At 40.1% G+C, this 25,168-nt stretch overlaps 1 protein-coding gene across 1 annotated transcript in view; it reads left to right on the top strand.

Moving 5' to 3' along the window:
- Window positions 1-616: 616 nt before the first annotated feature.
- Window positions 617-25,168, top strand: part of gfod1 (glucose-fructose oxidoreductase domain containing 1) — a 30,863-nt gene continuing 6,311 nt past the window's right edge. The window contains exon 1 of the mRNA XM_033986292.2: window positions 617-2,381. Coding sequence (XP_033842183.1) covers window positions 2,129-2,381 — 253 coding nt within the window. The 5' untranslated portion in view covers window positions 617-2,128. The remainder of the gene's footprint in view (window positions 2,382-25,168) is intronic.

Below are 25,168 nucleotides of genomic sequence, written 5' to 3'. Positions count from 1 at the left end.
GCAATGTTTATTTTCTTGTTTAGCAGCTTTCACCGAACAATGCACACAGACGAAAACATTTAGGCCCTTTAATAAGTCTCTAGGCTTCAACATTTACACAAACGTAGGATGTATGGCCAGTACTCAGTTACATTTACTTGAATAACCTTTTAAAGAAACTGTACTTTCTAACAGTACTTTTTCTTATGTTGTAAAAGTTGTGGTTCCTCCTCTACAAGTGACAAAAGCTTTATGTTGACAATATGAAATTATTTGAACATTTATGTTTCAGATATGATCGAGTTTGTCTCATTTATGTGTCTGTCCTTTGAAAATACCAGATTTTATTCATTTCAAGTTATAAATCAAATGTTACATCCCAACAGCTACTCTTACTTCACTAATACTCTTCTTCCCAATTACTTTTTTACTGTTACTTGAGTTATTCTTGGACCACTTTGTACTACTTGAGTAACATTGTTTTGAAGTATTGTTACTTTTAGTTGAGTGCAATTTCTGGCTACTCAAGCACCTCTGATTATCTGAAACCTGAATGGCAGTGATATGAGTGCACTTTTATTGTGACAGAGCAGAGCGTGTTTCCTGTGCGTCTGTGCGTAAATTGACGGTGGTGCGCGGAGTGGAGCGGAGCGGTAACCAGAGCGCAGCGCCGCTGTGTCCGGGCACTGCGGCTGGAGCGGCGTGAGAGCGGCGTGTGCGCGTCACAAGCAGCCCACAGTGTCCCTCTGTCACCCCCTGCTGTCCCCGCTCACGTCCTCCCGACCCCTCCTCCAGCGCAGAGCCGAGTTCCAAGCGCATAGGTCCGCACGGAGGAGCAGCAGCGTGAAGCCGGGGTGGAAGGACGCACGGGCATGACGCAGCCGACGCACGGATCGCTGTCTGGAGGAACACCGCGTTAAAGCAGCTTTTGGATTATCTGAGGCGGATTATATTTTCCAGTGGTGGGTCTGGGTGGGGAGCGGAGCGCGGGCTGGAGAGAGGTTGGAGCGGGCCGGTGATGCAGCAGAGGTGCACCGGGCAGAAGCAGCCAGAGTGGGAGCAGGTGGAGGGCCAGACCGTCGCTCTCCAGCCGCCGCTCCGCCCCTGTCCAGCTGCATAGGCGCTGGTATCGACGTTTCCCCCAGTTTGACCCGAGCCAGATGCGCCATGACGTTTCCAGTCGCCCTTATGACAGCGCGTTTCACGTTTCAGGTTTGGCTCTGCACCTAAACGCACGGGAGGAGGATGGATTTACCCCTAGAAGAGATTACTTCTAAATATAGATATAGGAAATATTTAGTATAAGGTAGTATCAGTATCTTAGTTATTATGAGTGGGTTGTTCATAGAATAAATCCAAGTCAGTATGTGTTATTATAATGTTACAGTGACATTTTAAGACAAGTAAAAAGACCCTAGAGTGATATTAGTAGCCAGATGGTTTGGACAGAAGCCACAACACAAAGTTTAATAGCCAGTTTGCAATGTTAGTGTAGCACTGTAGAACTTAAAGCAGTCTATATGTAAAACCTGCACATGTCAGCTCCGTTACTCATCTCCTTGGATATACTTTTTGGCCACAGAAAGGTTTGTTTTGACTGACATAGCTGCATTACACAGGCTAAAAACTTGAATTAGAAGTGACTGGACATACTTCTTCTTAGATTTTTCTGTTTTTGCACGAGCTTTCCTAAGTATTGCATTATTTTAAAGCCAAACGGTACAGATTTACATCAAGTCATATGTGAATAACTGGGAATGTCAACTCTGTCGCCTGGATCTTATGTTGTTTGATATATTTTCTGGACTTGGATCTGCTCATTTTTTCAAACATTGACACATTTTTCATTTTGCCAAATTTAAATTCGTATTGACTGAACCTTAAGATACAGTGTGAAGCTTAGAGGCATTTCAAGTCATATTTGAACACCTGTTTACGTCAACTCTGTCACCTGGATCATACATTATTGGATATATTTTCTGCACTCGGACTAGTTTTGAAGTTTGGATTTTTGCCTGCAGTTTCATACTTTTTAGTGAAACTCAACATACGGCGTAAAGTCTAGAATGTCAAGTCATATCTGAACACCAGGTTACATCATTTGGATCACCTGGATTACACCTATCGCCCGGTACCTGTGGACGTCACCATGTTACCAGGTGTGGGCGTGTTCGGCACCAGCCTGACGGCGCGGGTCATTGTGCCGCTGCTGCAGAAAGAGGGCTTCAGCGTGCGGGCTCTGTGGGGGCGGAGCCAGGAGGAGGCGGAGGAGCTGGCGCAGGAGATGGGTGTGGCCTTCTACACCAGCCGTATCGACGACGTTCTGTTGCACCAGGACGTGGACCTGGTCTGCATCAACCTGCCCCCTCCCCTCACGCGCCAGATCGCCGTCAAGACCCTCGGTGAGTGCTCTGGGATTTTCATTTTCATTTTGGGAAAGACAGGTCTGTGTGATTTCGAAGTGCGATATATTGTGGAAGAAAATATAGCCGATAAACGACACTGACACAATAACCTTAAAGTATAATTATCCCCCTAAATAAGATTCAACAAACACAAACTGCAATAAATAAACTGTTGAATAAAACACTTTAGTAGTTAACTTGCAATGAGTCATGCAAGTTATTTATTCAACCTTCTTCAAATGAAATCTTATCTTAGCACAGAAAAATTACTCACTAGAGCAAAAAAAGTCCCCACAATGAATAATGACTACCAAAAATAACTGTTCCAGCTATGTATTGAATGATAAGCCGATATAGTAACTGTAGAAAAAGAGGCAAAAGTCACTGATTGCGGTGGGAACGGACTTGGAAAACTGAATTAAAAACACATGAGCGTCTTTTCTAGATTCAAATTCCACTTTGTATGCAATTCATGTGGCATCTGTCAAAAAGTGAGACAAATAATAAAAGGGAGCCTTGCCCGACCAGCCCGCCCCTTCCACGTTCTGTTCAAATGCAGATTGGGTCTAGACCAGGACCATAGAGCGTGACAAACAACTGTCCTAACTTAGGCTGGTCCAACCACAGCCGCTAAAGTGTATCAGGAGTCTCTCAAATGTAGAAGACGTCTCCTCTGAAAATTCTCACATCATTTAGAACAAAATAACGTATTTTACTTTGGATAAATTTGTGCTTCAGTTGTTAATTCTGCAAAAATCTACGTTTTCTCATTCCTCTGTAGTATGTTTTTTGTTTTTTTGTTTTTTTTCTTTCTTAGCGACCATGCATTTCTGTGATTGGTTAATCCACCTGTCAATCATACCTATCTGAAAATGAGGAGACAAGATACAGTTCCAAAGCCTTTTCAGTCTCATGAATCGCTGTTTCATTGTAATAATAGGCCTTGTACCTATTTTTCTGAGTAAGTACGATTTATTTTTTTTTTTTATGTGACTGCTCTGTGACGACATTGAAAGTTGTGCTGGTATTTTTTGGTGTTACCATGACAATAAACTCCGGATTCAAGCTTGCAATTTTGAAAAACACTTATATTCACACAAAAATTGCCATGTAGAAAGGTTTGTCAAAATGAATGCAAACACACAAATGGAGTGTCTTAACCAATGACACAATGACAGTTTGCAATGTTGATAATGAAAACACGAAATGAACCCACAACCTAGAAATGAAACTTAAGTCATGTGTGAATGTGATTCATGTTTCACTATTGGTAATAAATATAAAACCAATTCAAATCACTTAATGTCCATCATTCATTCACTCCTCAGTTACTATCTGCAAATATTGGTAATGGAGGTTAAAAAAATCTACAGACGCTGATAGTGATGGAGAAGAAAAGCTGGAGAGCCTGAGGAGGCGGATGCTTCTGCTGCTGTGATGGACATAGGGACAGATAGGATGGAGAGAATGCATTTATGGGTCAGCTTAACTTTAGAACTACCACTTAATGATATCACAAGGTGGAGCAGAGCATTTTGAGCTTTGGGGACGCATATGTAAATGAAACGAAACACAACTCCAGGTATGTTTTTGAGGAGGTAACATGACTAAAAGTTCCCAAGTCAGGTTTGCATAATATAGGACCATTAATTATCCAAAATCCTTCATATCGCTGTATTACGAGTAACGAGAACCACACACCAAAATGATGTAACCTCGCGAAAGTTCTCCACCCACACGATTCTCCTCCATGACCTAAAACGACACATCGCTTTGTTCCTACAGGAGCTAACAACAACAAGTCCAAAGTCCAAAACCAGAGGAGTTTTGGAGACTAAAGAAATATCAAAGACTAGAGAATGTAATATTGTGAGTTTACTGTGCATTTGCGATTGGACACAGTCAGGCTCAATCCATTTGTCATGTCGGTTTGAAGAATGCACCAACGCACTGGTTACTCACTGGCTTTCCACTGTTACTAATGTTTGACCTCAGAGATAATGGAGCGCTTTTAAAATGTACTTTCATTCATTTAAAGGGAGCACATTAAGTGACACGACAAACTCATATCTGTCCATGTAGTTGTGTGTGTCCTTGGGCAAGGCACTTCTTCCACCTTGTGTATATGTTTCATTTGACGGAAGAGTTAATGAAAAGATTGAAATGGGAAAGTCAGCTGTTTGTTTCAGGCGACCTTGCACTGTTTAATATACAGACTCATGTGTTTTGCCTTCATGAGAACATTATAACAAAACCCTGATTATTTGCAAATTCAGTGTTACATATGTATCATTTTGAACTTTGGAGACACGGGGACAGCTGTTTGTTGTAAATATTGCGTTGTCTTTTAACTGTAGATTACAAATGCATAATTAAGTGCTGACAATGATGATTTTGTTTGTGTAACCCAGATTGGCAGCCACTCTTGTATCACTCTGCCTCGGTACCACTTGTGCTACAGAAGAGTGAATAAGTAATGGATAGTATAGTATAGTATAGTATGTATAGTCTAGATCTAGTTATATAGTACCCTTATGGTGAGCGGGGTCATCACTCCACAGATCTGACCTTTTAAATTGGCTTGATGATCTGTGTAATCTCTCAGTCACCCAGGTCTGGCTTGTTGATGTCACCTACTTGTAGAGACAACTATAGAGATGTTTAATGCCATACTGTGGAAAATTCCATCTTGAAACTGATGAAATTGGATCAGCGGTGAAGGTAATGGCACAAACCCCACACAAGTTACACAGTGCACCTTTATGTAAATGCAAATTGTGGATGGAACAATGGTGCTCAGTCTGCAGTTATTATTATTATTATTATTATTATGGACGGTTGTGGATTTTTTTTTGCATATTCACAAGTTGACACAAATATTTGTACATTTGTGTTTTCATATGGCGTGCTGTGAAGACTAGAGACATTTTAAAAAACCTTAAATGTGGGTTAGAGCAGTGCAGGAGATCCTCAGAGACACAGGCCTGGGTCGGACTCAAATGGGGAGGAGATTGTGAGGCATGTGGAGCAGAGCTGAGATGGTCTCTGGAGACACGACGCTCTGCTCGGAGGAGTCAGCAGCTCTGGAGTTTGTGCTGAAGACAGGGAAAGAATGGACGAATCTGCTCCAGCAATGAAACTGATGTCACAGTTTAGATGTAATGATGCACAACTTTGAGTCAGCGCAAGAGAACACACAAAATGATTGTCCATGTGACCAGATTTTGGAGTGAATCTACCATAATGTACCCAAGTAGATACTTTATTCATTTTACCATTTTAGTCAGAGGTGGGTAGTACTTTCTAGCAGAACACTTTTATTCCTTCTTGAAGTAACAATACTCTTCGCAATACTCTTCCCACTGTGAGTAAATCTACAAGTGACAAATCTTTATGTTGACAATATGACATGATTTGAACAGTTGTGCTTCTTGTATTTCTTCTTCAGATATGATTTAGTTTGTCTCAATGTTGTGTCTTTGAAAATACCAGATTATGTGTATTGTTTTAAGGTTTGTCTTTCAAATTACATAAACTTAAAATTCTAAATCAGATGTGACGTCCTGACAGTTACTCTTTAAGTTACTCTTAGTCATTGTCGGAGTTAACAATCTGGGGTCCTTAGACAAGTTTGAGTTTCGGGGCCTGTATATTATCGCCTGTTTTCTCCCATTGCTCTTCAGACATGCACATCTCTATTTTATTTAAAGTGGACTGGAAGCTTCATTTTAGGATATAATTCAATTTTTATTTTTGTTTTAGTTTTTTTACATTTACTTTTACAGGTCTACTAACAGAATCGTTTTACTTCAGCTTGATTTAATGACTTTTTCATGTTGAGTCAGAGTGATCTAAATTCTCATGGCAAAACCGGGACCAATTTGCTGCAGACAATTAAACTGGTCATGGTAAATAGTCACATTTTTATATAGCACTTTTCCACCTTCAAAAGTGCTTTACATCAAGGAACCACTCATCCATTCACACTAATGTACGAGGTGGGTTAAGCGCCAACCTGTGCTTTAGTGGATCTGACCCCTCAACCAGTGATGTTTATGTCAAGAGTGTGAATTGAACTTCCAGCCTTTGAATCAGTGGACAAATGCTCTACCAACTGAGCTACTGTCACACACTTACTAAAGAATGTGGACTTTAGTAGCTCTGAGATAAAACAAGAAACACTTTTCTCCTGTGAAATAAACTCTATAGTTAATGGCTGTTAGGTTTGCACCCTGCAGTTTTCATCCTTTACTCTGGAAGGAGATTCTGTGCACATCAGAGCACATAACACCTCGTTACAGATGCACATCGCTAATTTGCATATCAATATACATGAGAACTGAGTGAAGTTGTGCTAAACGTTTTAAATGTGCTTTTGCTCCGCTCATTTCCCCTTCTGTCTTTAGCACACGTGAGAGCAGAGAGTAACACATAAAGATGCACAGAGAGAGACGTAGGTGAGTCAGATCCACATGAATGAGCTCACATCTGTCTGTGAGTGCTCAAAGTCTGGGGTAGGGCAGATTAAAGATCAAATAGTACACAGCCTGACTCAGAAATTAATTATAATAAGTGGCTTAACTGATGGGTCGAGTTTAGGCTTATTTTTTCAGTAGGGCTGCTTTTCTGTTCGTAAGGTTCGGCATGTGACTACACACAGTTAATATGCGGGTAATTAATAAACATGCTCATTCACGCGTCATATTTCTCTAAAAGTCGACCAGAACATTGATTCCGTGAACAAACTCTTTGATGAATAGCTGTGTCTTAAGTGAAAATAAAGCTAGAACAGTAGTCAAGAGAGATAACTTTGCCTACCTCACCGCACAGGCATCCTCACGCCTCTCCAGAGAGCAAGAACAGTCCAATTAGAATCATTCCATAGTTTAACGTCCGTCCATTTTGTAAACATCTTCGAAAGTACCACAATGGCAGCATGGCCCCTCCCGATCGTGTTTTCTTGTTTGGAAGTAAACTATTCTCATTTACCTTGATATTGAAAGAATATCAAATGCATCTGAGGCCTGGGCCATGAAGGGCAATTAATCGGGGGCCCCTCTAGAGTAGGGGGCCCCAGGTGGTTGCCTACTCTTGCCTAATGGTAGCGCCGCCCCTGCCCTTACTTGAGTAGTTGTTTTCCCAAATACTTTTTTAACGCTTACTTGAGTAATTTCTTGGACCACTACTTTGTACTTCTACTTGAATGATATTATTTTGAAGTATTGTTTTCAGTAAAAGCATGTGGTTTGTGAGAGCAGACTATAGACAAATAAATATAACACTGATTAAAAGTCTTTCAAATAAAGATTGAAATCATTTTTACTACTTTTTAATAAGACAAATAAATAAAATGTAATAAAAGTGTGATTGGTAAGCAGCAGCCAGCTCTTGTGTGTTAAATACAGGTTACAGTAGGCTATGTTTTTCACAGGACTTAATTAATACTTGGGCAGGTAATAGTACGTCGCACCCACATTTGAGTTTTCAGAAATAGTAATACAGTAGATAGTAGTCTTTCAGTCTGTCTTATAGTGTTGTCATAATACTAAAATAGAAACAGACTCATATAAGACAATGATAATAAGAAAAACACTCTTTATTTGGACACTAGAATGTGATTTTCAACATTAAATAATAGTTCTTTCTTTTATATCTGTGTAATCTTTCAGTCATCTATATAGGTTCCATAGTGGTCCATGGGCGTATCTAGTTTTGATATTAGTTTTAGTGTCAATTAGTATCAGATTTTTGATACTTTTGACCCCCCTAGGGCCTTATAAATCACATATTTTTATGAAACACGTCTGGTATGGCCAACTTTCCTGTTCATAAACTTGTGACCTCAAACAACTTCAAGATAACACAGCCAGCTAGCCTTTCTATTGTGTAAAATATCTGACTGAATCCGGCTAACAGCGCAGTACATTTGCTCATACCAGAGCTGGCACGTCAACACAGACGCATTGCTCTTGTCTACCTGTGGGTCAAAGGTCATCTGTTCCATTTACACACGCAGCTCACTTCCTCATGTTAGCGATGACACATGGCCTAATCATTATGTCATTCATGCACGGAGCTCGCGGCAGTACAGGGCCTGACGTGGGTTGCGTAGGAAAGTGTTACGCAGCTGTGTGTGTGTGTAGGGGTGTTTGTATGTGTATGTGTGTGTGTATATATATAGGGTTGGTTGGAGCACTTCCTCTTCTGTCATGCTGCAGGCTGATGTTATCGGTGCCATAGCTCACCTCAGCCGCTGTGATGTGTGAAGTGTGGGAGTGCAGAGACAAATGAGCAGATGGGCTGGAAATAACGATTAAAAAAAGAGCTTTTATTTTTGACAAAGTTTCAAATGCAGTTGCGATAATGTGCTTTTTATCAGGATTCAACTCACAGTGCGCATTTTAGAGAAGGCTGAAAGATGAATTGCTCACCGTAGGCATTTACGCAACAAGAATGACCTGCATATTCCACATTGGTAGAGGTGAAATATACAGTATTCATGTGTTGATTGTGCAGCCCTAATTAATAATAATAACAATGCATTAATCCTGTATAGTGCTTTTCCAGACATTCAAAGTCACTTGACAGTTTCTCGCATTAGTCATTCACACACACCGACACACACAGACACACACGACATTAATACCAGACGACGTGGGTGAAGTGTCTTGCCTAAGGACACAACAACACTCCCATCCAAACAGGCCCAACGCTGAGTTTGAGCTTTGATGCTTTTTGATTGTGATTGTGATACTAGGTTGAATCTCTTTTATTGTTAAGACTGCAACTATGGATTTTTTAATGGATTTTTTTGTAGATTTCTGCTGTACATAAAGTCCTGTACATTTTTTATCCCTGGTTATTTTTATATAGTTACAACAGGCCCTTATTCTCCATCTGAAACGCTAGAGAGAAAGTCTTGGTCTGAAATGGAGCCATCTTGCTTGACACTACTACAGCTAATGCGCCATATAGTTTCACTTCCTTTACTAACACATTGCACTCTTAATTGTCTCTAACGACCTGAATTAAACAATCCAGGCCTGTCTGAGTCGTCCATAGAGTCCGTTTAACTTTCACATGGTATATTTAGCCATGCCTTAAGGCTTTTACATTGTCTTTAAGTCTCTAAACTTGCTCGGCAGTTTCCACTTTGTCCCAGGTAATACAGTAACTCTCCCCTCTCCGATGGGCTTTGTTATGTTCAGTATCAGGAGCACCACCCGAGCTCCTCCATCCGCACGTTCCTATTGTGCACCCAAGGAAGACACGGCACCCAGTAGCCGTTCAGGTTTAACGGGTGTTGAACCAGTCAGTCTTGTCGGTCTGCCGCTCCTTCAGATAAGTTCTAAGGAGCTTCTGAGCGTTTCGGGCGGCGGAGGGAATCCTGAAGCTTTGGAGTTCAAACATTGAGATGCTTTGGTGTTCAAATGTTAGCGTTGTCAGTGAGCTAGCAGCAGTTAGGGGAGTTCCAACAGTGCAATCCCAGTCTCAGATCTTTAAAAGAGCTTGTATCAGGCTTTATTCAGGCATTACAACCAGGGATGCTAGTGTTTCATGCTGATTAACTCATAGATTAATTAAACTGGGATTAAAGTTGCACGATGTAACTTTTCCGGTTTGATTACATACTACATTCCAGGTAAACCGGTACAATCTATGTGTCAGAGGGAGGTGGTAAAAATTACACTGTGTACCTGTGGAATCACCATTTTTCTTTATTTATTAATGGAATTTCAAAAGACACTAAAATAAAAATATTCTTGGAAAACATGCGAGTGGGCTTCTCTCCACAGACATTACTCGTAACATCCACCCTTTTTACGGGAAGGTGAAACAGTTGTTGCTTTAAAACGTGTTTATCTCCATAGGGACAAGCAGGTGGCATTCCTGACCACCAGGCATGTTACACAGTGCTGCTTTTGTTTCATCGGTGAATAGTTTGATACTGTCTTAAGTTATGGATGTGAGACATATTACTGAAACGTTTGGTTGTGCAGTTTCAGGTGCACTTCCTGTGTCGCCGTGCACTTCCTGTCTGTCTACTCTCATCACAGCTCAGCCTCATGTTTTTCTCAGTCTGTAGTGAAAAAACCCACACTGTACAGTTCTGATGGTACGTAACCCCTCCCACATGAGCAACTGACAGGAAGCTGAAGAGAGGTTCACATGAGGCTATAGTTGCTAATTTTAGGACCAAACTTTCAGTGCAACACCATGACGCCAAGAATATATATAGGTTATTTTCACTGGCACCATAATTTCAGCACAGAAAATGATCAGAACTCACATTTATTTAATTTTAATTTTAATTTTAATTTTAATTTTAATTTTAATTTTAATTTTAATTTTAATTTTAATTTTAATTTTAATTTTAATTTTTTCATGCGTTTTACCCACTGTGCCAATATCGCCCATTAGAATGACGCTTGTCTCATGTTTTTATCCATCCAGCGCTTTCCATTTGCATAGATTTGAACATAAGTTATATATTTGGCCTTATATATTGTGGCATTGCTGGATAAGGCCATTGCGGGATAAGGCCACTCAAACATGGTTGTAAACATTGTAATATTCAACCGTGAGTAGCGGCTGATGTTTGTTGCTGAGTGTACAGATGTGTTGTTACTAGGAGCAGCGGAGGTTTCCATGGCAGCAGAGGAAAGAGCAGGAAGCCCTGATTGGCTCCCTTTCCTTCCTTTCCATGTTTAATTAGGCTGAATGAAACACTGTACTCTAATACTGTACTATGCTGGGTCCTGGCTTTGTGTTGACTTATGAAACTTTGCTCTGGTATTTGAAATATGCACAACATGATCTCTCTTTCACTTTTCATTTGAACGTTGGTATTAGGTATCTATTGTCCTCTCCAGGCAAAAGTGTTTGTCAGTTTGCATCATGGCGATCTTCAACATGCCAAATGAAGATGTATTTACAGATTTAAAGTGGGACATAACATCTAAACTCCCCGTACAAATACATTTAAAATAGAGCTGTTAAACTGGGCTAAACAAAAGAGTGAGGTAAGGGAGGAGGGGCGGGTCTGGGGGTATAAGGAACAGTGTGATTGGTCTAACAGGTATCTACGCTTCAAACTCCGCCCCTGCAACCAGATGCTTCTGATTAGAAACATCTGGCTGTAATCAGGGCAGTCATGTGTCATGTCATCTTGTACTCCATATTGCATTGTTCACTGGATCTAGGACACTCATTTTTGTACTTTTTTGACCACAAAGCTGAACTAAAATGGCCAAAAATGAATAGGAACAGTATAGATGATGCTATTAAAACACTATCTACACAGTTTAGTAGCAAGTTGATTTAGTGTTTAGTTCCACTTTAAGCTACACTTGTATTGGTTGAGGCATAAAGTCTTTTCCAATGACAAATAATTATCGTGCTTTTGCTTTTGAATGATTCTACCACTTTTTATTTCACTTTTTATGAGCACATTTAGATGTTTAGATGTGGAATACCAGTTTTAGCTCCACGTTAAGACCAATAAACTCAGTCAAAACATCTGCATTTTCAGTTAAAAGTCAAATTTTACCAAAAAAATCTAAGCAACCCACCAACTCAGTTTGAATTTAACAGCAGCATTAAAGGACGGGTCAAATGCAGAAGACACATTTCTCTACAAGGACAATAGATGGACAGGCATTTGGAATTACAAAACTGATAGTGGTGTTCGCCGTACCAAGCAGCAGATTTTTATTTAACGTGGTTTTATTGGTGATAATTTGCAGCATTTTAAATCCTGCATGTACAGAGATGTAGGTGGGGATAGGGGGTAGGTGAAAACAGGAATTTTGTGAGCACCCATGCCTTAAATTCAGGACTGAAATACTACTTTGAGTGAACTAATGATGGCGGAACAAATCATATCATTGTAAATTTCACATATTTCCTCTTTCAAAAGTCTATGTCTCTGCCACTTTTAAGACATTGGCCTTAGACCTTGGAACAACTGAACCGAAACATCTCCTGACGTCATAGAGATTTGATCATATTTAACCCCTCCCTGTCCAGATCGTACATGACCATACTGCTGGGCTGGACAGTAGCTTGTGTGGGCCAAATGTCTAAGAATAGTGTGGTACTCGTGACCTCCTGATACCATCTGCTCTTATCTGGTCCATCTCCTATCACTTCATACTGTTACACTGGAATATACAGCATTATACAGGCCTGTTAAAGCTTTACTGCAGTGTGTGTGTGTGTGTGTGTGAGGGGGGTCAGAGGTCACCACAGAGGGTAACCACAGCGAGCCAGGTACTCTCTCTCTCACGCGCGCTAAAACTGTACTCAAGTAATGAATGTAAAAAGTGAAGTAAAAATCAAGCAGTGTTTCCTAAAGTAAGGTAGACATTGCAGCAGGAGGTACTGTATACTTGAATATACACCAAAAATGACATATTAACATGTTTTTTAAGTGTCAGTCTCATTTTTGACACTCGAAGTCTCCTCTCCTTTTGCTCCCCACATTATAACATGGCAGAAAGCTAAAAAAAAAAAAAAAAAAGGCAAATTTATGAAATGACTTTAGAAGAATATAATTACAACACTGTTTTGTGGCACATTTCAAGTTTAATGATTTGTTTTTATGTTTTATGAGGCAGAAGAGGTGTAGTGGGGTAAAGGTATAATGTAATGTTTCTGTTGGAGTGTCTGCCAATTTATTGTTTCCGTGGAGATGTCGTTGCTTTGGCTAGATTGTTCCTTGCTATGGCATTGAACTAGACAAGCAGGTGACAGTACGAGGCCAAGTTACAGGTCTGTATAGAGGCAAAAGTCAAGTAAGAGAATGGAGACTCAACCCTGGAACTGAATGTCAAAACTGGTTTAACTTCGTAACTATACTCACTCATTCATTTTACCTGCTCAATAATAAATCATTAGCTCATTGTAAACAAGCAGGTGATAGACTACACACCAGATATGTCATAGTGCACCTTTAGAAGCTCTGTACCCGATTCTTAGTGTCCTAAAAATGTGACAAACAGAACTAGTTCATTTTAAACAGTTTGCAGTGGTCCAAAGTTATTCCTCACTCATCTTATGCATTCAGAACATCCTAATTATTCACCACAATGAGTTTATAAGCACTTTTCACAACTTACAGAAGCCAGAGTGGAGTTTTGCTGTGACTGTAATGATGACAACAACTGGCATGCTAACGTGCACTGCTGGTTATAGCCGCTTATACAATATTTCTGTGCTGGGGCGAGACACGTTTTGCTCAAATACAAGGGGAAAATTGAGTCCATGGCCTTTAAAGATTCATTAATCAGTCGTATTATTGTTAGTAGTTAGTCTCCATTGCGAAATTCAGTCACATGTTTATGAAAGATTAGATTATTTTTGATGATTTATCTCATATTATCATATTTTTACAGCAAAGGCAGCCCTGTTCCCTGTTTATCTACCTCATGTGTGTGTCTGTGTGTGTGTTTGTGTACTAGCATGAGGATGAGCCCGAGTCACCTGCTAAAGGCCAGCGCACAGTACACTTCTATTTATAACTGCACTCTCATTATAAATACATGTGCAGCGCTTATGCAACTGCGCCTCCCGCTGGACAGGAGCTCCCCTAACGTTACAGAAGTAGTCCCTTTTCAAATAGTTACCGTATGGATCATAAGAGCTCCAAGTCCATGTTGTGTGATTGTTCGCCATTTTACGAGTTTATTACAAATACAATTTCCTTCCCTTTACGTTTTGTTACGTAACTATGGGATTGACCTGAACACCCATAATTCAGTGTTGTATATCTGTCAAACGCCATGTACCAGTTTTTTTCCCCAGATATATTGTATAAGCAGCTCTTGAGGTCAAAATAAGTCTGCTGTGTAATGTCTGTATCTAATTATAAAGCGTTTTATTGTTCAAGACTCAGGAAGTGCGCGTTAGCATAGTTATTGTTGACATGACAGCAAAAGCCCGCACTGATCTGATGTTGTGAAAAAGAGTGTATAAACTCACTGCGGACCATTACAAAAACTGTTCAAAATTAGCTAGTTTTTCACATTTTTAAGACGGTAAAAATGAGGTACAGCGCCTTTAACATTTTGCATAGTTTAAAGGTGCACTATGTAATTTTTCTGATTATAGGTTTGGTCACTTGCTTCTCTTTAAAACTGTATCGTTAAGCTAATCCCCTATCGTTTATTTATAGCACTCTGGTTTTTAATCTATTGTCTTTTCTTTATCTCCGATCATTATGTGAAATTTGTGAACAGTTTCTTGGTTGGAACCGGATCTCATTTTTTGAAAGAACTCAATGTTTTTCTTTCTAATTTGAATGCATTTTTACATGAATTAATGCTGAACCAACACAAGAATCAGCACAAAAGCAGAAGAGATGTTTTTTTTAATTTTATTTTACATTATTATTGTAATGCAATGTTTTATTTAGATTATGCATAATGTCAAAGGCTAAACACACACCCAATCCCATTTTAAACCATTTTAAACAAATTTCTCTGTGATTAGTTTCTTCATAATTTGAATTCTCACATTGGCTTCTGTCATATAAATTAATATTAAGAGCCAGTTTTTTGACCAACCCTTTGAAATGAACGGATCCAAAAGATTCAGATCCCATAAAGGAGCCGAAAGTCCCGTCACCACCGATCACAAAAAGAGAGAGCTGTCTTCAATGGCTTGTTTTCTCTACAGTGCATTCCTTTGTCCCGTCTCCTCTTGTCCCGTCTAGATGTTTACTACCCGCTTGGTTTCTTCTTGTGGTGATCCAAACAGCACAGCAGCCCGTCCCCTCAGCCCTCCTCTTCTCCATGGCTTGTCTCCTGTTGTCCGGCTGGACCTTTCCCACCGGGGAAGGGTCCTGTCTGTCCGATCGGGCCTTTTACATGCTAATGCCCCCTCTGTGTGTGCGTGTGGGTGTGTGGCCGGGTAATTATCACATTGTGGGAACTAAAATCTGTACACACACGCACATTAACATGATTTTAAGGTACACAATGGAGATCTTATTGCTTTGCTTGGAATTTATCTGTCAAGTTCAGCTGTTTTCATTGTAAAAAATAAAGCTTTAACAACTTTAAGCCATGTTATAATGCTGTTACCTCATCAAACACATACTCGTGTTGTGTTTTGTTTCATTCACACGTTTCAGTAATCCTGCAGTATTAGTCTGGCTACATCTCCAAAGCTCAAAATGCTCTGTTCCTCTCTGCAATGTGATGTAGTGGTAGTTTTCAATTCCACAGTTTTAACCTGTAGTTCAGTAGAGATTGGCAATTCAATGTCTCATCCAAATCATCCAAATTATTCTAGTGAAGGTGTATGGAGTTTAAAAACGAAATGGAGCACTTTCAGCACTTCCTGTATTACCACATGACATCACAAGGTTAGAGTAAATATGCAGGGTTTGTGAGTTAAACATGTGAATGAAACAAAACACAACTCCAGGTCTGTTAAGTGATGAGGAAACAACATAACATAGATTACAAAATAGTGTAATATGGGCCCTTAGGTTAGGCAAGTTGCTACTATGCTTAAGGTGTGTGTGTGTGTGGGTGGGTGTGTGTGTGTGTGTGTGTGTAGACATATGCACAGGCGGGAGAACAGAGCAATACAGCCCTGTCTTCCTGTGAAATTGTCTTGTGTGCACAATGAATGAGAAGCAAAACAACCACAATCAGCTGTGAGTAAAACTGCACCCCCTTCAGCTAAACATATACTTGACTGGCACAGTAGTAGAATGTGAGACTTTCGCTGTGGAGTTTGCATATTCTCCCTGCGTCTGTGTGGGTTTCTTCTGGGTCGTCTTCACGGTTTCCCTCATCAACCTAAAACACGCATAATTTGCTAATGCTACAGTGAGGTGCTCAATTGTCAATGAATCGGTCTGAATTATCACAATTATCGACACCTCTCTCGTCTGATTGACTATAACCATGTTGCAAACTTTTCATTCAAATGCCTTACTTCCCACTTCTACAGTCCAAAAACTGAACAACAAACTATTATTATGAAACTAGAAACAAGCTGTGATCAGATTAGCGATTCTGTTCAAAGTTGGCATTTTAAATTCATCCAGAAGAATTGACAAAACCACTGAGATATGAACTGGCAAACTATTTTCCGAACAGGTTTGCACAGGTTTTAACTACAGGTATAGCCTTTTTCATGCAGAATAAGATAGGAGATTATTGTTTCTGCAGAAAATGATGGTACTTTTAAAGCCTTTTACAGCCTTTTGCAGTGATTTGCTAACCGCGTCTACTCAAATTGCAATGTCAATTTGTTTACAGTTCATCTTTCAGCCCTAATAACGATGTATAGAGGTATTTTTAAAGTGACATTTAAAGTGAAAATCCTCCGTTAGCTCCAAAAGTGCTGGCGGAGCTGTGAGCTGAGGGATTTAGATTAGCTCCACATTGTGTTGCTGAGGTCTGGGCTTCTGGACTAATAATCATTTCTGTTCAATAATCTGATTGGTCACACTCTGTGAATGTGAAACAATTGTTCATTTTACTCACGGCGCGTTTTGCTCTGGTAATTTGATTTAAGGGATTTCAAGGTTAAGCAAGGAAAAACTCTCAAAGGCTGGGGGGAGTTTAAAGGAACTGTATGCACAATTTTGATTTTAAATTCCAAAAACAATCAGTGTCACCAGATCCAAGGTAAACATGTTCAAAAAATCAAATATAGCGTTTACTGATAACAACTCTAAAGCTGATTTATTCTTGATTACAAAAACACTGATGAAGGCCCATTTTTTTATATTGTAACAGTTTAAATGCTGAAATCCAGTTGGTTTAAACCTAAAAGGACTCTCTCTGATCTGAATTGTCACTACATAAACCCAAGCACCTGCCAGGTCTGAATTCTGGAGGTTTTGAGTTTTCACATGACGCCTTTTTTAACATCAGTGAAATTGTACAAAACTGCAACAAACTCCATTGTGACCCTTAAAAAACAGAGAATAAATACTTTTCTGAATAAAGCTGGAGCATTTGTATTGTGTAGTCCCAAGGCGCTGGGGCTTTGTTCTGGGCGCGCTCAGTACGGCTTCATGTGACACGTGCAGAGGAGGGGTGGGGGGGTGTCCTAATTGGCCTTCGGGGATGGGACAAGAAGGAGAAGACGAGGAGGGAAGAGACAAGAAGGTAGGAGAAAGGAGAGAGGAGACGAGGAGATAAAAGACACAAGGGAGGAGACAACTACATAAGAGACAAGAAGAAGAAAAAAGGAGAAAGGAGACAAGGAAGGAAGGTAGGAGATAAGGAGGTAGGAGACCAGCTGGAGGAGACAAGGAGGTAGGAAACAAGGAAGCCGGAGACAGGAAGTTATAAACCAGGAGGTAGGAGACAGGAAGCAAAGGAAAATATATAGGAGATAAGAAGGTTTAAAGCAAGGGCGTAGGATACAAGAAGTGATTGACATATGGGAGATGACAGGAGGTAGGACAGGACGTAGGAGACATGAAAGGACACAGAAAAGAAGGTAGGAAATAGGTGATAGGAAGTACAAGACATAAATGAGGAGACAGGAGCAAGGAGGTAGGAGCAAAGGAAGTGGAGACAGGAGGTAGGAGTCAAGGAAGTAGGAAACGGTAGGGATGTAGGAGACAAGGAGGTAGGAAACAGTAAGGATGGAGGAGACAAGGTGGTATGAAGCAAGGAGGTAGGATACAGGAAGTTGTTGACCTGAGAAAGGATCTAGGACACAAGAGAGATGAGAAAGAAGATAGGAGATATGAGATAAAGGTTAGGATATAGGAGTTAGGACACAGGAGGTAGGAAACTAGAGCAAGGACATAAGGAAGCAGGAGCCAGGAAGTACAAGGCGAGACGTGCGTTTCACAGGGACTGGCCCCTGGGACTCTCTCTGGTGATGGTGATAGTATTGTGTGCTTTTCTGAATGAGACTATGTGCATTGTGTAGACTCAAGTGGTATTTGTGTTCTGTTGTAAAAGCAAGTCATGTAACACTCGTACATTTACCTGCAATAATTTATGTTTTGTGACATTTAAAAAATCATAATTTGCTTGTGTCTGCTATATAGTTAGAATCTATGACACCCCTGATCGTTATGTTCTAATTTGGACATTTTAAATCACAATATTGATCATAAGCGACTTAATAAAAGAGACAAGTCTGTTGAAATTAGCAGTGCTGATTTCTTCTTACCACATCCTACGTGAATCACCAATTTAAAATAAAAAAAATCTACAAAGTAAGCACAGAGAGGTGGTTGATGAAAGTAGGAATCTTGAAGCAATGATGTCTTAAATGAAGAAGTATAAAGATGACTCAAACATGCATGAATCACTGTAAATACAACTTCAAGGGGGGAAATGAGAAGCAAGACAAGTATAGTATATGTATTTAGTACTCTGTATAAAGGATAGATGTCAATTATTGTCTCACTGCACTGATTAGAGTAAAATGTTACTTCTGTTTATGTCAATTCCTATGGGGTGGCACCATAATCTCTTTTGTCAATGCGAAACTGCGTTGTTAAAGCGGACCTATTCAGCGAAATCGACTTTGTAAAGATTTTAATGATGCTATAATTGTTTTCTTTCTCATTTACCCTCTCAACATTGTATTTAGACTGATTTGTGCATCTTTATTCTCCTGTTTTCAAGACGTCATTGCGCAGATCTATCCCTGTTTTCACGTCCACCAGTATATGCTCATTTCTCTGTACTTACTTCTTTCTCCAATTTCATTTTCTTAATTGGTGATACGTGTAGGAATGGTACAAATGAAAAAAAAAAAATCTGATACTCGCCAGTGTTATCTACAGCTGTCCATAGAAAATGCCGACAGCTACACGGCTTTTGTTGTGATGACGTTTCCATTGACATCAGCTCTCAACGTGTTTTCTTATTACGTCGTTTCAGATGAATACTGCGATTTAAAATGCCCAAAATACAACATGATGATCCACGAGTGTCATATATTGTAACTATACAGCAGACACAAGCACAAAAGGTCTTTAACAGCTCTGAAAAGTTGACTTTGCGTAGTAAGCTGTTGCAAGCCTGATGCAAACCGTGTTACAATACTGCAGTTTAGTTGCGTAGCTTTTACCCAATGCGCTTAGAGATTTTGTAACACCAAGTTTAGGCCTTTTAAACCATGATCCCACCACCATAATTTGCCAAAAACACGAAAATCTGTCATGTGCTCTTTAACCTTCACTATGAAAACAAATCTTGTCTTCTGACCCCAGCTGGAGCCCCATGCAGAGGGCATGTCTGTTACCATGACGACCACCCGCCCCCTTTACCCCTCCGCTGCCAGACCTTACAGCTGTTCGGACCAGACTGTTTGACTTTGATTAACTGGCATGTTTTATCAGTAACACAGTAATAGACTTGTAGTAGTATACTATCTCCCAGCTCCATCACAGCTGCTTCCTGGTTGTAGAGAATTAGCCGTTAGCATAATTGAATAGCAGTCACATGGCGGCGGTAGCGTGTTTTAAGTCAGCACTAACTGCTAGCCTTGTGCGTCTGGTTAGCATTCCCCCGTCACCTCCTCTCGCTCGCTCAGCAGTACAAAGATGTCCTTTATGTCCCCAGAGACATGTCCTGAGTCACTCGCATACATTTGTTTGGGGAAAACTCTCTAATAACTGAAGGAAGAGGTGAAGAGGAGGAGATGGAGAGGCTGAGGAGGTGGCGGTTCGGCTGCTGCGGTGGAGACAGTGGGTCATACTTAAAACAAAAATATATGTATGAGAGTGATTGGTTGAGAGACAATCACTACGTGTGGGTTCGCCTCTGCACAGAACTGACCTTTCCATAAGATACAGTGAATAAACACAACGTTGTCACCTGCTGTTCCCATGGTGATAGATGAGTTTAATGGTTTACTGTGAAACATTTGAGGCAAAGCATAATATCTCCATAGACACAAGCAAGAAAACTCACAGTTGCCCAAAACCTGTCAGACCCCTCCCAGTCTACTGCAGGTCAAAGAACCGAAACAGATGTGAACGAGGGCTACGAGATGTTCAGGTGCGTTTAGTAATTTAGCATTAGCACTAAAACTTTGCAGGTATAATTGCTACCAAACAAAAAACAAAAAAAAACCAAACACTGAGCATTTGATTTTTAACATTTGCTAGTCCATGGTGGAGAGGCTGCTGATTTAAAACAAAAGTAATTGTCCAAACACATATATTTTCCTGGCTGTTTCTTACCTTGTGCAGTTGAATGCCTCTCCTACTCTGCACCAAAGTCAATCCTAAATATTAGCAGACTTCTACAGCTTCTGCAGTTAGTGTCAGTGGAGAAACGTTATTTACAGAACATAATCACACTTACTATACATCAATGGTACGGTATTTCTTTTCTTTTTGTAAATGTATTTAATACTTACAGTGTTTGTTTCACGCTCTTTCACTTTAAAAATAAATGGTTGCCGGCTGCACTGGGGAGGGCTTCCGGATTGGTCATTGCGTCCTGGGAGTAGGAGGAGAAAGTTGAAGTAGGCGGAGTTAAGTACAGCGGTCTATTTCAGCTGCTAGAGAAACAGGAACTGAGATTTAGGGATAACTTAAGCCTGGATGGATCAAAACACAACTTAGTCAAAGGCTGTTATGTTTCCTCTTTTAATCATGATCATTGTTGTTATTGGCTGGTCCCTTCTTTCTCGCTCCCCCTTTGTTGTGTCGGCCATGTTGGATTTTCCAGAGCAGGAGGAAGCACCTGATTACTAAATATACATATGTGTGTGTGTTACCCTGACAGAGCACGGGACCTGCTGGTTGTGTGTACAGACAATGAGCGACAATGGAACAGGAGCAGGTGGAGAACAGGAGTGTCTGATGGAAGTGGGAGGGTGTGGGGGTCACAAAACGCATATTTTAACATAATATACACAAAAACACTGCATTAAAGACATGATGGCATTCATTTAAGTAGAAGTAGAGCTGGAAAAAAACTGTTGAGTGACAATATCAAACTAACATTGGAGTCAGCACCTAAGAGTGACTCCTTACGCATTGGATAAACAGCGTCTCTTGGGCAAAATCAGCACTCACCGGCTTGAAAACACACATAAAAACAAATTAAGATGTCACATAGAAAATTGTTGACATGAAAAAAATAATCGGAGTTTGTGTAACGTGGTTGACGTCAGTATTAGTAACAAACGTAATTCCCAGGCATCAAATTGAATCTCAAATAAGCCTAGTAAGAGTTAGTCCTGTTTAATATGCAAAATGTCAAGACAAGGAAATATATATGAATGTGCATAGTATCACATCTAAATGAGATTACATTAAAGTCTGGACAGATCAAGCAGACCCAGATATAATTTTATTTTCTGAAACCTGGCTCTCAGGAAATCAGTATTGAAAATTATAAAGTTTTTCGTTGTAACAGGCAATCTAAAGGAGGTGGTATTGCCTTTTATGTAAAAAAAAAAAAAATCACCTGCCTTTGGACCTTCTATTTTCCTGTTCAAATCTGTCTCTGTATCTGTTAGTTATGTACATGATCCTGATGAAAATGTAGCTATTGCTGGTATTTATCATGGACCTTCAGCACCCAAAAATACTCTTAATGATCTATTTATGATGCTTTCGAAACTGGAAAATTACGAGGTCCTAATAATAGCCACTAAAGAGTCCAAGTCTGAAACTTTGAAAGACCTATACAATGACCTAAATCTCACACAAATAACTTCTATTCCGACTAGACCTGCCTTAGAAATTTAAATAAGTCGACTAAACATTTAATTTACGTTATAAGGCTTTATATGGGACACATTTGTAGCTTTCTGGTCAAAAACGCCTCTGTGTACTTTCAGTCGCCATAACAATTTCAAGTACCATGTGAAATCACGAAAAACTGTCCTGATTACAGCCGTGTGCTTCTGATTACAAACACCTGGTTGCAGAGGGATTTGAAGTGTGGATACCTGTCAGACCAATCACAGCGTCCCTTATACCCCCGACACCCATCCCCTGTTCACTCTATCCTTTCACTCTAACTCTGCCCAGTTCAGCAGCAGCTAATATAGCAAAATGGTTTACAAAGATACATTAACAGTGGTCCAATAAAAAATGATGTGCCCTGTAAGAGGTTCTGTTCCCTTACAATGAATCAAAACTGAAGGACGATAAGCAACCAAAAGCCCAGCAGCTCCTCCGCACATCCTGTTCAGCTGAGGGGGTAATGGCTGCACTTAGACACAGCTACATCATCACATCATTACACTGAAGCAGAGGATGAAGCTGCTCCCCCTCCTCCTCCTCCTCGTCCTCTATGAGAGACTCTAATGGAGATGGAGACCAGAGAGCATCTACAGACAGGACGGTGGAGGGGGGATGGACAAGTAGAGTAGAGGAAGTAGAGTAGGAGTGAGAGGTGGGAGCGTAGACGTTATAAAGAAGTGGACTGAGGGAGTGTGACTTCGCCCGTAGAGTTTGGCTTCAGCCAAATGAAGCTGATCAAGGTTAGCGGTTATAGGAGCGATGTTGGAAATATTTGGAAATCCAAGTGAGTGTATCATAGCAACCAAAAACCCAATCAGGAGTGAGCTGGTTGAAGGTACTTGTCCCTTTCCATTTGCGCTGCTGATTTGGTAAAGGCCAGGAGCTTGTCACGAGGCGGGATAGCTGTCAGTCAAAATGCTACAGGGGGCGACCTCAAGGAAAGAATATTGGTCTGTTCATCTGGTCATATGTTGATTTATGGACCATGTGAAATAAAAAAAACAACTAAAAACCACCAGGATCATGTAGGGTGGGTTAATATGAACATTTTAAGACCAAAATGACGAGCCTGACAGCAGCAGTTACATACAGAGGAGCAACGTTTTTTCAATAGAAAGTGAATTGGAGCCAGAGTCCATGGAGCCTAATCGTGATCGCCTAATCACATGCTAATTTCATATAAGTACTGGGGGGTGGACGTGGGTTGAGAGGATCAGAAAAGAGGGAGTGGAGAGAGGAAAAAAAGAAAAGAGGTGGTGTAAGAGGAGAGACGGGAGAGAGTAAGGGGAGAGATATTGTCCCATGGGAGAGGCAATTATCTGAACACTACACACCCATTACTTTAAGTGGTGTGATGCTGCTGATCGAAGGTGTTTTCAGTGCTAGAATTCTTTTGAATGTGAGTGGGCTTGCCTCCTCACAGATCTGACCTCTAAACGTGAAAAACAAAGCTGGCTCATGTTGAAAGGGTTGGAATGGTCCAAAGTTATTCCTCACTTACCTTATGCATTCTGAGCATCCTAATTATTCACCACAATGAGTTTATAAGCACTATTTACAACTTTCAGAGAGTTTTGTTTTTATGGTAATGCTAACAATAACAACTATCATGCTAACACACATTTCCTGATTCTTAGACAGTAAAACACTTAGATGCAGACAATACAACAGACAATATTTTTGCTCAAATACATGGAAAAAACAGGTACAGGGCATTTAATTACTGTGCAACATTCTCAACAAAGCCATAATATCTCCATAGCGACAAGCATATGACATACCCTCCACCAGAAAAGTTACATAATGCACCTTTAAAGGGCCTATATTACGCTATTTTCTTATAATGTTGTTTTCTCAATAAAAACATGCCCGGAGTTGTGTTTTGTTTCATTAAAAGGAGCTGTTAACTTGAAAACTACCACTTCATGACATCACAAAGTGGAGCAGAGCGTTTTGAGCTTTGGAGATGTTGACAGACTAATAATAAATGGTTACTTAAACATGTGTGAATGAAACAAAACACAACTCAAGGTATGCTTTTGGTAAGGTAACGTGGATTAAATCTCAATTAAGTGTAATATAGGATCTTTAAAGTGCTGTTCTCTCATGAGCAGGAGCAGTTGTTGGGAAGCGTACCACAGTTTGAGAAGCTGCGGCGGAGCTGGGACAGGCTCCCACAGTGTCCTGTTTCAGCCTGACATTCATAATCACGTTAGTCTAAATTAAGTTTTGGTTCTGAGCTGATAAAGAAGTCTGCTCAATCTGCACAGTAAACATTCAACTGTGTAGAGCTAAGTACGCTTTAGAGCAGCTTTTTCCCCAAACAGAATCATGCAGAATTTTAAAGAAACGTGCAAATGAATATAATTTGATTTTATTTTGCTAAAAAGGGGGTATTAAACTTCTATGGTGTATTAACTGCTAACATACAACACATTTAGAAGACCATGTTGCTTTTAATTACTTTGAAAATACTATATTCACCGAAACAACGCATAAACAAGTTATATAAGTTTCATTTTTGATCCTCCTTTGCTCTCTGCATTAAGCCACTCCCCCTTCAGAGCGCTATCACAACACAATCACTGTGCATCGGGCTAATGAAACTACTGCACATCACATCAGGTTTGTCAAGTTGCTGTGTACAGTTTTGCATCATGTTTTTGTATATTTATGGAGAATTGTCGTGAGGGAGCGTAGGTGACAGAGGCTTGTGGGCGGAGCATTGCACAGAATTTTACTGTAAGCCATAAAGTGGGTACGGGAGAGATTGCTGGAGTACTCAAACATGGATCACATCTAAAACCTCTTCAGACATGTTTTTGATGAGGGGACGATGTTATAACATGGTAGAAACCGAAAATAAAAAGAATTTGTATGACACCCCTTCTTTACAATGTTTCAGTTTGTATAATAAGTTTGTCATATCATTAAAACAAGAAAATATCTAATTGGTGGTATACTAGTAAAGATGTCTGATTACTAAAGTAGCGCTGGTGCATAATAGAGGCACTCAGAGTTCAATTCAACACTCATTATCTGGTTTATAGAGTATGACACAACATACTCAAGACTAAAA

The sequence above is a fragment of the Periophthalmus magnuspinnatus genome, chromosome 20 (genome assembly GCF_009829125.3).
Source record: "Periophthalmus magnuspinnatus isolate fPerMag1 chromosome 20, fPerMag1.2.pri, whole genome shotgun sequence".
In the NCBI taxonomy this organism is placed as follows: Eukaryota; Metazoa; Chordata; class Actinopteri; order Gobiiformes; family Gobiidae; genus Periophthalmus; species Periophthalmus magnuspinnatus.
The sequence above is the reverse complement of the archived record's forward strand: the minus strand, read 5'-3'. Positions and strand labels throughout refer to the sequence as shown.